The 19,143-nt window shown below is 38.4% G+C and overlaps 1 protein-coding gene across 30 annotated transcripts in view; it reads right to left on the reverse strand.

Moving 5' to 3' along the window:
- Window positions 1–19,143, reverse strand: part of DLG1 (discs large MAGUK scaffold protein 1) — a 123,572-nt gene that overhangs the window by 48,741 nt on the left and 55,688 nt on the right. For 19 of the 30 annotated variants that reach the window (XM_032446680.1, XM_015871631.2, XM_032446678.1 and 16 more), the window contains one exon: window positions 1,971–2,069. The exons of the other annotated variants lie outside the window; for them this stretch is intronic. In XM_032446680.1, coding sequence (XP_032302571.1) covers window positions 1,971–2,069 — 99 coding nt within the window. The remainder of the gene's footprint in view (window positions 1–1,970; window positions 2,070–19,143) is intronic. 30 annotated transcript variants of the gene reach the window in all.

Consider the following 19,143-nt stretch of genomic DNA (forward strand, 5'->3'; position numbering starts at 1 on the left):
AAAAAAAAAAAAAAAAAAGCTAGTATTAAATACACTCAAAGACTTACAAAAAACATGGAAATTACAAAAGCCTCATTACCATTACAACAATCTACCTCTGAGAAATACAATTCCACCCCCAAAAGCCCCAAAGGACTGACTGGGACTGAGGTGAAAATAAACTATCATTACCAGTTGGGAGTCTGCCCTTAGGCTGATGTGTCAGAAGTTTGGCCTATAGTGTTTCATAAGTACTAAAATCAAAATGTATTTACACTAGTTAATAGAGCTGACTATTAAAAAGGAAACAAAATGGATGACACTTATGAGTCTGTCCAGTTGCCACCAAATACCTTTCTCACATAGCAGTTCTTTCAGTATACACACAGACAGACCTTATTCAGTACCTAAATCAAGTGTTAGTTACCAGTATCATGATACAAAGCACATAAAAACGATCTAATGTGTTAAAGAACCTGACTATTCAGTGCATTCAGTGAGCAATTAGGAATCCAGGAGAAAAGATTTGTGCCAGCCATTTCCAAAGGCAGGGGTGGACACTGCAAAGACACAGGGCAGCATCTAACTCAAAATAGCAAATGCTTTTGGAAAGAAGATCTGGTATTTTGGTTTGTTATGCAAGACTTCTCCAAATTACCCAACAGTTCGGAGCTACAGTGCCAGGGCTTGTTCAAATATTTAAAAGCCATTTGACAAGTTTGTTTACAAGCAGACTTGGGCTTGCCTAAGGGGTGAAGTGACTAACAAAGTAAGAAAATGTATCTGTTTCACAAAAATGCATCTGCCAAAAGCAAAGTTGATAATTTCCTATGGTATATTCTAATTGCTTAGAGTTACGTATGAGATGCAGGATTCTACAGCTAACTCCTGCAGGCACCTGTATGCACCCAGCAGGCAGAGGCACTGAATGCTCAGTTCTCACTGTCCTACCTGTAAGCCAGCACCAGTCAACAGATATGAAGACTGTCAAGGCAGTGGCAGTTAAGCAGTGTCAAAGAAAACAATATATATATTTATATTCTCCAAGTATAAATATACACATTAGTACATATGTTAGTGCTTATTATTATGATGATTTAAATTCAATTTAGCTTACTGGCAGTACCCTGAAAGTAAATGTTACTGGAGACTCAACTATCTTTAGTCATGAAATCTGACAGCAGAGGACCCCTGTATGCCCTGGTCTGCCTGTCTTGTATGTGATGTAGATAGAATCCCTCCAAAAGAAGGAAACAGATTTGATGCTAATCACATTTCTGGTCTGCCTGGTAAGAAAAATATGGGTGACAGATTCATGTAAACACCCATCCATTGAAGCTGTATTTAAGAACAGACTAAAACCTTTTGATATGTTACTGGATTGGGTAAAATTTACACAGAGACCTAAAGGATGACACACAAGAAGTGAAGCTCAGTCTATGAATTAAATCATTAAACTCAATTTCTAACAATGCAACAAAACAAAACCAAAAAAAAAAAAACCAAAAAAAGAAAAAACCAACAAAAAAAACACCTTTTATATCTTAGTGTGCCCCAATTATATTGATACCAACAACAGAAATAGAACAGAAAAGAATAGGAGGGAAAAAAAAAACAACAACAAAATCAATGAAAGACACTGAGTGTATGAGATGAAATGATAATTTAACTAACACATCAGTCAGGGTGTATGGGTCACCAAATGCCCAATTCTTTATTTTCTTCCCATTCTTTTGGGGTGTCTTTTGTAGTTATTTCACAAAATTATCAATACTCCTCTACATAAAATGCATACATTTAAAAACAGATTAAAGTCTGCTATAAAACAAAAACCAGGATGAAACAGAACTGCATTATTAATTTAACTATCTCTCAGTTCATTTAAAACCTCAGCCAGAGTATCAAAACATTAAATTCAACAAATGAATGAAATAAACCATATAAATAAGAGCAAAACAAATTTATCAAAAACAACAAAAAAGAATAAAAACCTGTGGTATGGTGGATGGGATGACAGTGGTCTCAGCAGGGACTGGTGGGACAGGGATCACAGGGACAATGGGAGAAGAGGAAGGAACAGCTTCTGTGGGCTAAAAATCACCAATAACATGTCAAAAGGAAAGCTGGGAAAACATTTTCAGAAAAGCAAGACTTTAATACATTTTAAAAGAATCTGAACAAACAAAGTGATTTGGAGACTGTAACCACAGTTGAAAGCAGACAAAAAGCAACATGTTCATGCCAAAGCGTCCATAGAAGTGAGGCACATCCACATCACTTGTTCATACCGAACTACTCACCTGGCAAAGCAGGGTACTATGGTTTCAGGGGTACAAAGGAAAACCTGCTCACATCAATGGATGGAATTCATCTTTTTATGAGCGGATTTCACAGCACAAGCCCCTCAAATGTGCAATAAGAAGGGATACAAAGACTGAAGTTGATAGCACAGAACTAAATTCCTTTTTGATAAATGGGAAAAATCAAAAATATTTTTGGCTTTCCAAACTGAGCCCAAGTTTAAGAAAATCTTCACCTTGAACAGGTGAAAGACCTTAACAGTGATTCATTTAATCATTTCAAGGATCTTTATAAAGGTTTACCATACAAATATACAGCATAGCATCTTTGGCCGAGTAGGATTTGGGGCTGGGGCATTTTAATTCAAACAGGAAAGCTACTGACACATAAGCTACAAGGGAACAAGGCTACAAATAGCATTCTGGGCAAAACACCGATTCAAATCATTCTGAGGTGCTAACATTCTGGTTGTCAACAAGCTGTCAACAACATAAACTGATGGCAACCACCATCAGGATCCCAAACTGAACAACAGATCAAAGTTCTTTGCAACTCGGTTGTTCCAAGACATTCTTGTGAAAAAATGAGAAGTATAACAACAAAATGAAATTACTGCATGCTGAAAGTAAACAAATCCCCCACACATAAAAGTATTAAGCATTTTTAAAGTTCAGTTTGTTTGTTTGTTTGTTTAAATACAAAGCAACGTATATGAATAGCATAACTAAAATAAAGAGTAATAGCAAAGGTTAAAGGAACCAAATGCCACCCAAGAGAAGTAACCCCTATAAAAAACAGCCATGGTATTTCAGTGTTTTGGTTGATTTTTTTTCCATGTCTACCTAAAATTAACAGCTTGTGAAAAATACTGCAGTGATAGGAAGATGATAGAACAAGGTACCTTTGATTTCTTGTGAGATTATTACTAATGTTATTTAACCATGCTTACAAGGACTGCAGTAACATCTTTTGTGTGCTTAAGTACAGGAGTAAAGGGGTACCACAATCTAATTTGGTCTAGAAAAACACATTTTGCCAAAGATGTAGGGCATGCTCCGTGCAACAAACCTCCAGTTATCAGGAGATCAATGGTGCAACCTTTAGAGGACAGATCAAATTAAATGGCTTCAGCAGTTACTTTGCCCACATACACAAAAATAAACCTCCTCTTCAAATCTGTCTTGCTCCAAAACAAGCAGCTTCACCAATGTGAGCAGAGCAGAACTCCTATTAATCAAACAGTCAGATATAAAAACACAGCGCAAGGGCCAAATAGGTAACCACGAACAGGTTAGAAATGTCCTCCTTTACAGTTATAACTCCTGGTACAAGAGAAGGTGAAAAACAAACCCATCTTATTCACAGTCCTTGACCACACAACTACCTGCTCTTTGGCTCAGCAAAGTAACTGATACCATAGAAATTTTCTTTGTACACCAATGCACGCATCTATCATACTGATGGTAGCTCTATTTCTGTGCTTCATTCTCTCTCAGTCCCTAACGCCCTGTCTCTCTGGGCTTCTCATTCCCAATCATTTCAAGAACTCTCCCAACCAGTTCCAATTCTAATTATTATTATTAATCTTTTAAAACTGGTGTTGTTCATAACGCTTTGCGCCTTAAAGCTCCAGTCTTGTGAGCTGTTAGCGCGGTCACTGTTTTCTCCCTAATGCTATTTGATTTGGTATCCACTTTGTCTTAGCAGCCCACCCTGCTCAGCCCAGCTGCCTGACAACATTCCCACTGAGTCTCCTCCCCTAATGTGTGATGTGCAAAACCAGGTTGAGACAGGACTGTCTTCACCTAAATATGAGCAGTTTTGTGGAGCACAGGAACTATTGCAGGCACTGTGGCTACCACAGGGCAGACAAGAAAAGGGAGAAGAGAGGAAGCCCAGCCTTGAAACATACTTATCTTGAATTACTTGAATTTTACTGCTTGACTTACAATCCACACAAGTGGAAAATCATCTGAACCATTTAAGTAAAGCTTTTAATTATTCAATTACAGGACTTACAAAGAGCTTCTTTAGTGCCGTTTTATATTTCAGATAGGCTAATTTAACTACACATTTTAGAACCCCCTCTTTGCATACAATCCCACTACCCTGACTTTTGATACAGACCACAGTGCTACATGAAATTTAACTGTGGGGATTGCGAGGATGGAGGATGCCAGGCATTCTCAGAAAAGCGAGAAGCTAATAATAAAACACCCACCAAAATCACCCCAAAGGGAACACTTTCTGAAACGCATAAAGGTAAAGCATTGGCAGTAGGGACAAGAAAGTTGTTGCAACTTTTTACAAGACAATAACATGCCATATCCAAGATGCTCACTGCACCACCGCTGTGATCAGAGCCCAAACTACAACAGGAACAACGAAGCTCTACAAGGACAATTAGCGGAGCAGACATCTGCAGCCAAAAAAGCAGCATCTGGCATGTTTCAATTAGCAAAGAGGGCTGTAACACCGACAGTGGCTTATATGCTGACAACGTACATTTGGCCTGCACACATGTGGTAGGTACCACGACCGTAAGACATTCATGTTCCACAGTATCAGTGGCATGCAGCCATAGGTCTGCATGTGCTACACGTGTCACCAGACACATCTCAGCCTACTTCGCTTCCTTTCCAGAGCAGGGCTAGTGGCTAGTGCTCAGCATACAGCCTCTTCCAGAGTGGGCATGCAGACACTTCACAACTCTCTTTCCCAGCACCAACACCCTTCAATGCACCTGAAAGTGAAGCAGCAGAACAGAACTTCTGCAGATATAAGGCCTGCAAGCTGTATGTATGAAGAACATGCATGAGGAAATAGAGATGGTGCAAGGAAAGGAAGATACAGCATAACCCAAGAAAGAGAGGAACCCAAGCAACCTTCAGCATCTGTTTTTTCTACATTCCCTTGGAGTGGGGAAGTGCAGTGCCAACAGAAGAACTAGCCCTGCTCCTTAACACTGCACCCAAAAAACCTCACCTGGTCACTTTGGATTGCCAATTAGTACCAAGCAGTGCAAGAAATTATGTGGTTTCTAACCTAGAAAGTTCTTAATCAGGGAAGAAAAATACTAATTTTACTTCACTATGGCATGTAATCAGCCTGAAAATGGTTATGTGCTGATGGTATCTTTGAGAGCAGCTGAACAGGCTCCAACAGCCCAAGGCATCACTCTCAGCACTCTCCTTCCTAGGAATTTCAGAGAAAACATCTATAATGTTTAGGAATTTGTCAGGTCAATACATTAAATTAATCTCAAAGACAAAAGATTACCCTCAAAATAACTCAAAATTAAGACATCGCTGACTACAACACTGAATAATTCTGCTTTAAATGGACAGAAACCTACCTACACTATAAAAGTGTGCTAATTAAAAATGTGTAAACAAACAGTAGCACATCTATGACAGACTACATCATATTATATATATGAGCACACGTCTTGAATGCTAACATAAAGTGAATCTGACAGCAGAAATAAATGCATGAAAATCTGCATTAAAAAGTTATGTTATTACAACAAGCACAAGAAATGTTGTTGGGTACCAACATAACGTGATGGACATTCTAAGTGTATAAGTCAAAAAATAATCAACTTTACAAGTTGCACGCTTAAGAAAAACAAATTTAATAATGCATTTCAACAGCTAATTAAAATTATGCCAGATATCCCCAGATCTAATACCAAAGTCCAGACCTTGTGAAAAGATAACACTCCAATTTTCTCATCTTTAACCAACATACACAGTAACACTTTCTGTGAGGAAATGCCAACTAACCTGAAATGAATCAAAGCACCAAACACACCTGAAAGCAGATCACCAGATCAAATTCCATGACATTGCTGTTCTTCAAGTATCAGAAGATAACGTTTTGGAGAACAAAACTAAAGCAAACCATACCTTCCTCCCTTTCATTAAGTTACTATCTGAAAAGAACACTGCATGCAGTGCAATGATCTTAATGGGAAAACAGAGACTAGAAATACCCCTTTGCCAAGTGGAGTTCATTAATCACTACTCTAACTGCTAACCATAAAATATGTGGGGGAAAAAAAGGTAACAGCAGGGTTAAACTACAGAAAGAAGCACAACATATTATCCACAGTCTGCATCACATTCACCTCATCTCATTTTACAAGTGCATGACATCTTTCAAAACTGCACATCTCTAAGTGCCTAATGCAATACGTACCTTTTCTAAGTAACAGTTAGAGCACGAGCCATCAGACACCCAACCACTAGCAGCTTTAACTTTTGCTGTGCTTTTTGTAGGACTCTTTTTTACACTATCACGCAGGTTGGTAAATTTTCCTCTGTGTTTGGAGGAGGCTGGCAGTGTGGATGAACTAAAAGATGCATGAAAGCCCAGCGTCTGCTGCTGATGCAGGAAAGGCTGCTTTGGCTGCACAAGGCGATTTTGATGTATTTCCATTCTGGGGTTCCTGGTTAGATCAGCTAGCTTGAGCGTTCCCATTTCACAGTCATCTGTAGCACCATAGCGTTTGTAGTCATGAAAGTAACCAGTCATGAAGCTAGCAACACAACAGTCCTTAATGGGAGAAAATGAAGGGAAAACAAACCAAAATATTGCCTCCTGAAGAAGTTATAAATATTATTGTTTTCTGGATTATGGTCGTAGGAAAAAAAAAACAACCCAGCAGTGAACGCTGTTTTAGCCAGGACTGCATGTAGTGTACTCTGTCACGCTATTTAAAGAGCACCATTGAACCACCACACAACAGTCAATTTGCTAGGCATAAATAATCAATGCGATGCACAAATTATTGAATAGATGGCAAAACTCATCTGACTATTAAAAAGCGGCTATGAAAGGTTATAGTCATTTTTTCTCCTACGTGAAATCCTACTATCCCTAAACTTTGTTGTATTTTTACAGTATCTCTGATATTTGCTGCTTTATTCCACCTTTGCAAACATAATGGGGCTGAAATACTTTGCATTCATCTGTTAAAGGCTCGTATTGCCACAAATGAGCACTGTGAAACCACAGTGTTAAGGTACTCACTGTTGGAAATAATAGTTAAAAAACACAATAAATATTTTTTTAAAAAGTTATTAATTTCATTGCTTATTTGGTTCCTAATGTCACAGATGCATTATTGCATTTTAACCCTTGTTTTCGAAACAAACCCTCACCTCCATAAAAAACAAAAAGCATGTACAGAGGAGTTATCTTGATACAATCATACTGACGTATTTTTAACTCTAGCAGCCCATTGTAAAGCAGTCCTTCTAAAAAGAGATAAGGTTTAAAAGTTAAGTTCCCAAAGACTACATGAAAATTAGCATCTAAAGAGGGTCACTTCCATGCAGGAAGAGGCAGAACCCACGCAGCTCCGGAGCAGCACAGCCCATGCTATCTGCATTCTGTCCAGTGGGTTTGGTGTAGGAATATACTGTCAATCTGAATATCTATCTTGCACTGGGCATGGTAGAATGAAGGACGTTAGCCCACAGAAAAGAAAGCTGGATTAGATCAACTGTGCTATGACGAAACAGAGAGATTTTATCAGTTCAAAGCATTAAAAAAGTATTTTCCCTTCCATCGTACACTCTTCTACAGTAAACCTGGCTACAGCAATATGAGTCAGCATAATTATTACACAGTGAATAAAAAAAAATCCTAGAAATATATACTTACATACAAACATTTACAGTTATTTATAGCATGAATATTAAGAGAGAAATAAGAACTGACAGATGCTCCTCTAATCACCAAGAGCTGCCACGTCTCATCTTCTACCCGGAATGGATGTAATCAAGAGCTGCATATCAGATCATTAATGTGATACTTAAAAATATGGAGACAGAAAGATTTCTGGCCAGTGACAGAAAGCTGGGAACATGTGGCCATCCAAAGCCTCACAGATGTGGGCTTGTGCACTGCAGGTGTGTCTTCTGCTTCTGCAACAGCAGGGAGAGTGATGAGAGCATCTTGCTAACACTAACAGGCAGATGCACAAGGGTCACATAGGGACCCCAGATTTCATTACTGAAGGGCAAAGGCAGAGAGAAAGACAGGCAGACTGTGAATGTGCACAGAGACTAACAGCTCAAAATGAGCACATCACAATTAATTTTTCCTCCTTGGAGAAAATTCCCCACACAGCTTCATAGTGAGCAAACATGAGGCATCAACTTAGCAGAAAACACGGACTAACTACCTTCTTGCTTCAAGTGAAAATCAGCTTGGAAATGCACTAATTGAGAATGTGGAGAGTTGCTGGAAACCGTGTTCTTGGAAACTGAGCTGTATTACTTGGAACACTCTCCTCCAGACAAAAGGGAATTCACACCTCCTGTGCTTCAGACACACTGATTTCGGTAGCAAAAGAATAAAGGTGATATGGCAGATAGTTGATAATAGTACAAAGAGGATTCTGGAAGTCCACTTGTCTTTGGAACCTAAGACCGTGACAATAAGATATCGATGATTAAAAAAGAAAAACCAGAAAAATAGAGGGAGCAATGAAGTTTAGTGGTTAATGGGTACAGAAAGAGAACAGTGGTGACAGAAGCATGGGCAGAAGAAGAAAGAAATTTATAAGAAACAAAGTGAGGCTTACAAAGAGCAATCTTGATGTAAACAAAATGAAAAGATAATAGCAAAAAAATAACAACCACCACCAACCAGCAGAGGAAGAAGAGAAAGGAATAAAGGCAGGAGGAATGCTATGCACTGAGATCAGAGATTTGAGAGTCAGAGATTATTCTACCAAATTACATTCACACAAGTGATGTAAGGTAACGCCTGCCTTGAGGTTGTACCAGAAAAGAAGAATCTGTGGGGGAGCAGAAGGACATATGGATGATTCAAAGAAAGAAAAACAGTTATGTAACGAAAGCGGCACAGATTTGACAAGATCCTCCTCTGACTGCAGAAAGTCTGTGAGCGTTCTCTGCAGACTGCATTAATTGCTAACATGAGCTGCCATACTCCATTGCCAAGTGCTAAGTGATTCCACATAACTAGAGGGGGTTCAGGATGAGGCTGTGCTGTAATTGTACCTGCAAACTGAGCTACCTGTTGCTATCACAGAGGAGAATTATATCCGTTTCTTTTAAATGACTACAATTTGCACTGATCACTTCAACCAGGCATTTTGTAACATTTTCTTTAAATGTACAACACAGAGGATTTTTTGCAGCTATCTGTTAAAATGCTAATAACACATTACAGGTAGTATTTCTTCAAGAATCACCTTCTTTCCACATTCTGTAACAACCACCCCATAGCTGGCAACAATACCTGTGTGGACAGGGAAACCAGAATTGCTATCTGATCGACAACATCTACTGCAAGAGTCTTATTCAAGTCCAGGTAACCTTCAGTAGGCAGCTTCTGTTGCTCCAAAAAGAAACTGCAATGCTTAAGAGAATTCTCCAAAAATAATTCTGTACTTCACTCCTCCCATTGCCTTTCAGCAGCTACCACACCCACTGCTACTTCTGTTAATAGAACTCGACAGATAAAGACTAGCCCACATTCCTTACAACTTCATGAAGTGGGAAATAAAGTATCTACAAAAGCGAGCAGAACCTAAAAAGCAGGAAAGTAGGAAGAAATCATTCTGATTCAAAATCCACTGACAGGGCTGAAAACAAATGCAATATATTTCCACAGATACATTGCTTAATTCTGTATCTTTCTGTGAACTACATCCTTAAATGCCATAGCACATTCCACTTGTGAAGTTTGCCACCTGAAGAACTTCACCTCATTCTCGTTCACAGCAATAAAAGTCAATATTCATCTGAGAATATCTTCTGGGATAGACAGGTGGCTTGGTGGGGTCTAAAGCTGGGAAGAAACTAGCACAGATGCCATCCACCCTTATTTACAAACCATGTTAGCTATACATTGCCCAGAACATCAAAGACAGGGAAATGAGCACTGCTGCACCACCTATACCACGGTCCTCCTGAAATCAGTGTCATCCTGTGGCTTGGGTATGACTGCAGTAAAAACTGCATCACTGTGAGCACTCTATGGCAAGACACCCAGCCAGCACAGTAGGTATGACTAAACTCTAGCAGATGTTTTCTTTGTTTAAAAACAAGACAACAAATTGATTCTCTAACGTACTTTTCTACTGGGATGCCACAACACTTTAAAGTTTTAAGGTCGAGTTAACTGTAAACACAAACAGCTTTGATGGAGGAAAAGGCAACAAGAGAATTTCAGGAAAATCACAAATGGTGAAGATGACCTCAACTGATTTAAGGATAAATGAGCAATTTATTTACCGTCAATGTCCTGCTACAATCAAATCTTACAGAAGCAATCAATCGAGGACCAATTTGTACCATAATTACCACAATTAGAAGTAAAGCAACAAAGGCAGTGCAGTAGGGCTGTTGTTACTTGCCGAGGCCCAGTAAAAAAGATTTAAGGCAGAGAAGATAAACCGCTACATCCATAAGAAACAGCATATGAGCAGAAAGGCTGACCAGCAGCACATGGCATCAAGTTCTACTCTTTAGCATTAGAGCTGTTCTATGAGATAAATGCAAACATGCCACGTGTCAGTGGGAGGCTGGAGCCCCAAAGCAACTGGCAGCTCTCCCGTGGTGCCCTCTTGCTTCTTCAGTGGTGAAACCTTCAAATGCTGAGAACTGCATGCAAATACAAGCAATAATTGCAAAGCTTTGGCATCCAATAACCCATCTCTGTTCTCTCTGTCAGGATCAGAAAATGAAACCTTACTGACTGAATTCCATCCTGAATAATGCCTCATCCAAAGGAGGGTAACAGCCCCCTCCAAGACTGGTATTCAGAAGGAGTTACACAGCTCAAAATAATTTGTTTCTGAAGGACTCCTTCAATGACTGAAAATAAGCCATATTCCTAACACATATGCAAAGTTAATTCTGGGTTTAATAAAGGTAAGTATAATTTTGGTTTCTCAAAATCTCAGCAAACATCCAGCACCAAGCCCTGTGCCACAGGTTAATCACTAACATTCACCAAGCAACTTTGAATTTAAGCTCAAAACAGAATTACAGGCTCCTCACTAAGGCTCATAAGTGCTATGAGAATGAATTTAATGTATTTAATTTATTATTAAACACAAAGCCATTTAAACAACATCACCCTTAAGAACTGTAGCTTTTATTATTACTCTGAATAGCCCACAAATAAGCTCAGGCAGTGTTTCAATGTCAGAAAGAAGCCAAGCAAAGGAAAAATGTACTCTAAAGCTTCATTACATAAAAATAACAACACTCTAAGATGTCTTGAGAGTGGTGCTCTTCAGTATCTTTACCGATGACTTAGAGAGTGGGACTGAGTGCACCCTCAGCAAGTTTGCTGATGACACCAAGCTGAGCAGTGCAGTTGACACAATAGAAAGAAGGGATGCCATCCAGAGGGAAGCCATTCTATGATTCTATGTCAATATTTTCAGCTTCTGGAATTCAAATTAGAAAGGGCATTCTGTAGTACAAAACTGAGATGCAATTGTGTTAATTCCTGAGAACTCTTGTGTATCTAAATACAACACATAAAGGCCGGTTACTCTTCATGCACTCTGATGAATATGGCAGTCCTTACAAAATTTTGGAGCACATCATTTCCAGTTCTTCCTAAATGATTACAACAGAATCATTAAATCCTCCTAGGCAACATACTTATTTTGTTTGTTATAATTCATTCAAGTTGAAAAAGGTTTCCTCTATCTAGCTCTGATACTAGGAAACAACTTCTCTCAATACCTGGATTAGATCAATTAACTATAAAAACTATCTTGCTATTCTCAAAATTTTGCAGTTCTCATTTGTTTGTTTTGGTCCTTTGTTAAAATTCAATTACTCTGTAAGAAATATTGCTCATAAAATATTAAAATGACACATACCAACCACGTCCTATATGAAGCACTATCTTTTTCTTTAGAGTAAGAAACTTCAGGTTCCCTTGCCTAGAGTACTTCATTGCCCCTGAAGGTGCAGCCTTAAAACAAAGTGATTAAGACTGTGGAGGAAATCAGTCAATCTAAGTTTGGTTTGAACAAGTTATTATTTATTTTACTGATAACTATTATTTTGTGCTGCACAAAAAAAAATTCTTTATACAGAAGTTTGCTCTAAAACACTGAGGATGAGCAGAAAATAATTTATCTCACATTAATGAACAGCAAAAAGAAAAATCACAAGAAAAGGCACTTTCGAGAATTCATTAGTTAAAATTTATTAATTACTTCAGAAAGCAAGTGTCCAAAAATTTTAGTAAATTAATTACTTTATTTACACATAAAATGTCTTTATACTGAAGCCACTCCTTACTTTGTTTACAAAAAGCTTCAAACAAGAGGCATTAGCATTTTATCTTTACACATGCTGAATTCCTCCCAGAGACGATTACGCACTTTCACTGCAGACCTGACAGCTTTGTATTACTATGCAGATGCTTTACCCCATCATTGCTCAGCGCTACAGCTGAAATCCTTACCATGCAATTACTAGCTAGGTACCACATTTGGTTTTATTCATTCTTACACCATGGAAACACTGGAAGCTGCCTCACTTTTGCTTCCATGACAACATGCGGTTATAATACTGTCTCAAACAACTACCGTTATACAACACACTCAGGCTCTAGAATGAGTCATAAGTGCCCTGCAACTTTTCAGTAAAATAGGCACCTTTTCTGTACTGTCAAACACTCCAGGTCCTCAGCAAATTAAGACGCTCTACAACAGGTGTAGTGTTTAGTATTGTTTGTGCAAACTCCACAATTAAATAAAAAGTAAATAACAAAGCTGTTTGCTAAAGAACATCCATAACATTTTAGCACTACTCGGTTTAATTTAGAAAAAAACACAATTTTTTCAGTCTTACAATGGAAAATGAACATTCCTCTTTGATTCTAATCTTACAACGTTGAATAAAAATAATATATTTTGGAAAGACAGTCTACAGAGAGACTGACTTGTGATTCATAATTATCCGTCATCATTTCATCTGGATTTCAGGCTAATTACTGCCCAGGGACACCAGGGCTCAGGTTTGATCACTTCAAATGTGGCGCTGGACAAATACTATCATGGCCCTTCCATAGACAGCTCATGCACAAGCTGATTAACCTCTCAAGCAGCGCAGGAAACCTGAGCCAGTCATTCCGAATTCTCTCATATTCCACATTAAAGCAGTTTGTACAACTCATTAAGTGGAACCAGACAGAGTCAGACAACCTAAATTAAAATGGAGCCGAGTATATCCACTTGTATCCAAACTGAGCGCAAAAGTCACTCAGAATGCTCCCTGCAGCTGCCCAGGATGGAGCCAAGGGCCATGGCTCAGTGCTGCCATGTGGTAGACTTTAACTGGTGACAGAAGGCTGCACTGCCAGCCATGAGGCTCTGATTAGCTAACTTTATTTTATAAAGTACTAATCACCCACCTGTGCCTCTGTTCCTCATAGCTCTGCCAGGCATACAAACATCCAACCCCAGATCATTCATGAATGTGACCTTAAGGGACTCCAGTCCAAGCTGAAGGGACCTGTTTTAAGCAACTGAAAACCTACAAAATATTCTTCCCCCTTATCTCATAACATCACTAATTTTAACTGCCTTTGATTCAAGAGCTATTACTTTCAAATACTTCTATAATTATCATAACCTTCTGATGACTAAATGATCCCATGTATGCTTTTATCTACGCGTTCCCTGTTTTCCAAGAAGCCTGGAAGACCTATAAATGCTCGTTTACTCTTTACAAAGAGTAGCTGACTTCTTCTCAAGGTATCTGTTTATCCATCTGTTAATTCCTTTTTAATCATTTCCCACAGAAATCAGCTGCAGCCTCAGAGAATACAACTCAGCACCTTGTAAAAAGGCCATCATTTGCTTTTTGAATTTGTTTTATTTCTAGGAATACTCAGTTTAAACAAAAAAGAATATAAAAAGAATTAAAGAATTAAACATAGAATATGACGGGCCCTTCATCCCTAATAAACATAAGTTCCTTAAGAAATCCTGAGTAAATGTCATCACATATTGATCATCTGTGCTTCTTGCCAAATTAATTTAAACTCTCTCTTATTGGCACCCGATTTTTTATTTTATTTTATACACAGGAAATGACTCATAGTAACTACTCCAACCGTGGGACTGCCCCAGCTGTAATTTTGGCTTGGATAAAAGCATCTGCGTTAGCATCCCCCACCTGGGAATAGTTACCGGGCAAAGCGTTATCGCCATCAGCAGTGGGAGCAGTAGTATTTCACAGTCAATTTGCATGCCACCTTATTTAGGATGAAATCACTGTAAGTGCTGCTCTGTAATGGGTCTTAATGTGCTGAAAATTTTTAAAGCTACATACAGATTTTCCCTCACAGAGTTCAAAGAGTACAAAATACGAAAGGAGTTGAACCAAAAAAACTATAGTAACAAGTAATTGAAAGTATGAACTGCTTTCTAGCAGTGTACAGATTCCAAACAGCAGGTAAAAGTCGTATCAAATGTTGAATCATCAGAGATTTTGTAATTCATTTTTATATTTTCAAGTACAACATTATTTGTCATATTTTTTTCTTTTTCTTTTTCTTTTTTTTTTTAACATAGGAAATATTCCTTTATTACTCTGATTCGGCAATTATACAACATCCCACTACGTTTTTAAATGCTTTACTCTAATAAGATCCTTCTTTAAAATTTAATTTTCTATTTGACTTTATCTAGCTTCAGTTCCCAGACTTGGAACTCAGATATCGCCTTCTAATAAATAAACAAGCTTACTTATTACAGAAATCTATCCTCGTGTGTTTATATTTAGTCTGTGATCAAGTGATCTACTGATTTTCCTTTGGGTGAACCAAGTAGAGATTCTTAAGTTTCTCATTTCAAAATAAGTCCTCCTGAACACAATCCATGGGTATAATCCTTTTTCTGAACTCTCTCCCAGTTCATTAAGAACCCTTTTCACATTTCAGATCAGAGTCTGTACAACATTACAGTTCCCTCTTCCACCTTTTCCAAAGGATTAACAATTAACTTCAGTGAGAACTGTAAATAAATGAATACATGCACTGTGGAGAGGCAGGAAGACTCAGGCCTAACATTCCCAGAGTGGTTTCAAGCAAATACCCCACAAAGTAGCAGGAAGAAACTGAGAATTCTGTGGTTAAATATCTGAAATCACATCAAAAGATTGATAAAACTTCATAGATAACAGTCTCCAGTAACAAAAGTATGAACTTCCAAACAGATATTTAAAACCAAAGGTAACAAAAGAACAGGAGAATTCTTACACTGACTGCTTTTTACCAGCATCGATGGAAAATTAAAACTATTTAGTCTGAATGCTAAGATTCCACGTCAACAAGTAACAGTAACTCATGGTCAGGGCATAAGCACTGGCAACAGAGAACAATGCAAGTCTCAAAAAATTAAAGGTAGAATAAAGAAGAAAACTCATCTGAAGAAATTCAGTCATTCACATAGAAAGAGAACCACCTGTGCCAGGGTCTCACCATGTCTGAGTAAAGAAATTCTTCCTAACAGCTAACCTAAATCTTCCCTCTTTTAGTTTAAAATAGAGTAGATGGGAAAGCAGTGGCCCCAGTAGGTACTCAATAAAAGGGAAAGAAATTCCTCCGAAGAGACTGCATAGATAGCATGCGCAAAGATTTTGATTTATCTTGCTGTATCAACACCACAGGCTCTCTCTTTGAGTCTCTATAAATCCTAGAAAGCCTGAGGACACAAGGTTTACCAAGACTTTGACTTGGCTATAAACTAAAAGTCTCTCAGAAGGATAATGCAGATTAAGCCATTGTTTTAGCCCTCAAATATGGATGTAGATCATTCTAAAAAGACCAAGTCATGTTTGCTAAATATATCTGAGACATTTTGGTTGCATTACATTCTTCCAACTATAAAAATCATCCTGCACATCTTTAATCATAATTGAGAGTGCTCTCAATAACATAGACCAAAATAGAAGAACAGGAAGAAGATGGCGTTCACTTTAGACTCAGTGGTTCTGTCAGACAGTCATTTACTTCATAATTATATTAACTGAAACATATACAGCAGCTTTGGCAGCAATGCAGAAATGCTATATGAAGGAGATTGCTTGAGCTGTTTAGTCAGCTGACAGCTGGTGAAAGGCTGACTGGCCTGTACTTGATTTCCAAAACACTTTGTCAATGCAAGCCTCAGCTGAGAGGACAACTATCACAACATGGAATAAAATTGCAAAGTTATATGGCAAAAAATAGCCCAACCCCTTTCACAGTCTTCCATGAGTCCACCCACGTTATCTGCTGTAGATACAGGATTAAAAGGGGCTTCAGTGCCTGCCTTGCTTGAATGTAAATCTAGGGCCGATGCAGACAGACAGACACTGAAAGCCGTAGTGGTATTTCAAAAGTATGACATTGTGGTGCCTTCTCCTTCACTTAGCAGATTTCTGATTCATTCTGGAAAAGTTAATTTTCTTGAGATACAATGGAACACAAATCCAAAGAAATTCTGTAAAATCAGCTCTGAGTGAGACAGAGCAACTGCGAAATACAGGTGTGAGAAAGCAGAACCCCAGGCCCTCCCTGGCAGCAAGGCAGCCTGTCACCAGTTCTCATCATCACCGCTGTGCTGCAAGTGATGAAACCAGCAAATGCACTGCGTGTGCCAACGTGACAACTACTGTATGGGTTTGGGAAGGAAAAATCACAGCCCTTTTCTTTACCTGCGTACTAGTCATTTGCAAGAGGAAAGATAGCGGGTACAGCAGAAAGCCAGCAGGACACCAACAATTTCTACGATGTTACATGATTCTTGTTAGGTATTCCTAAGATTTATTGATTTTAATGTGCTCTTCAAATTGTATTTCTTTTTCAGCATCAAGAAAATTTCACAGTCTTGATTGATTGCACATCATTTCTGAATGAACCCGAGGTTTAAGCACAGTCAATTTATCTAAAATTGCCCAGTTCACAAACTATTGAATAGAATATACTTGCTGTTAATATGTCTCCTTTAAAGCATGAGTCCTTACCCTTTTATCTTTGCTATAAATCCCCCTTGTGGAAAATTGGACTGCTGACACAATTAATATTTTCAAAAAGTAAATTCATCCTTCTACAGATGTGTGATACCATATAGCTAAAACTAAAGGATAAGGAAACACTACAGTAGAATGATTCAGATAATGCTCTCATAGTTGAAGTCAACCAAAGCAATCTATTTAAAGCTACTTTTTCATTCATGTATTAATCACAATATTAACAGCAGCAGTTTATAGGCAGAGTACACGTAGATTTGAAACTCTAGGAAAAGTCTGTGATAAGAATCTAATAATGACAACTGTTCTTCTGCGTAGTCATAGAAAATTCTCTACAGTCAGCCCTGTAACTCCTTTTTTCTTTACTACATCACCTATTTCAATCCCATCAACGTGCTGAACAAATCCTCCTAGTAAAGAACTTAATGCCTCATGTTGGCTGCCATAATCAAATCTCAGCTTCATTTGTAAACTTGAAGTGAAGCTATACCAGTTGTGCATTCACACTGAAGTTTGACATTCTTTAAACACATCTGCTGATATCTGACTAAAACAATCAATATCTACACTGCTATCAAAATGCTATGAAACTTTAGTTGCAGTATCTTCTATAGGTTCCAGGTTTCACATGAAGCCTTCCTTGCCTTTTCTTTTCAGGCCCTTATTTTGTGATCTCTATATCTAGAAATATAACAATGTTAAATATACCAAATTTATAGAAAGGACGGTAAATATTGCTGTAAGAAATCAACTTTTGCAGGCCATGAGATGTAAAAAGTACAATAAAAAGGGGGTGCGGATAAAGATAAGTTCTGATTACAATACAGCATTTTATACACGCTACAACTATGTTCCTAATATTTCAAAGAGCTCTCCTTACTAAGCAATATTCTTGGAATAACAGCATACAGTAAAACTTGATGTATATATCCTGAGAGATCCAGAGGGAAGAAATGCTTGGACTTTAACAACTGGCAGAATCAGTTTGGTAAGCTCTGAAGTTTAATGTTAAAACACAGAATTTGTACACACTAATAGTATGAGTGAAATAGATGAGGGGAGTTATGGGTTTTTCTGCCATATTTTTTCTCCTTTCCTAAAACACGCCCTGAAAACCTGAGGTAGGAATTAGAACAGCATACCCAAAGAGCTAAACAATTTTCCAGTATCAAATGCTGGAAGCATACCATACCACATTACTTGCTCAGAATAGCCTGAGTGCATTGGTGTTAGAACCAGTTTGGTGCTACGAGTTTCAGACAAGTCAGTCTCTGCATTTGTAGCACAGTGCAGGCCAAGAACTACTTAGAGTTAAAATGCATTTGAGGCATTCAGGTAGTGGTATTCGCCATTAAGAATAGATGCTTTTCAGAGCTCTGGCTTTTATTAAAGAAATTTATGTATTTGTGAACAAGAATTGAAAGACCAGCCTCTAATTTGATCTCTAAATTCTTCTAAGTGAATAACCAATGCCTCATCACAGAGAATGCAAAGGAACATGGAAAAAAGAACAAAGGTCTCAAATGCATGAGCACATTCCATCAGCTTACCTGGATACATGGAAGAGCTGGGTGCAGGGAACGGGGCAGTTGGCACTGCTACCTCTGACAGCTCACTGCTGCACAGGGAATGGGTGTTATCCCAAGGGATGGGCAGCTTATTTAACAAAGGTCCCCCTTGCACCTGGCTGGGGAGGTAACCTATTGCAAGCACCAGCCCCATCTCCAACATTAATGTTCACGGAGGGACCAAAGCAAGTATCACACCCTGCTATGCCATCCCATCCAGGAAAGGTAAAGCAATGAAAGGACCAAACACAGCTGCTATGCAG

The sequence above is a fragment of the Coturnix japonica genome, chromosome 9 (genome assembly GCF_001577835.2).
Source record: "Coturnix japonica isolate 7356 chromosome 9, Coturnix japonica 2.1, whole genome shotgun sequence".
Classification (NCBI taxonomy): domain Eukaryota; kingdom Metazoa; phylum Chordata; class Aves; order Galliformes; family Phasianidae; genus Coturnix; species Coturnix japonica.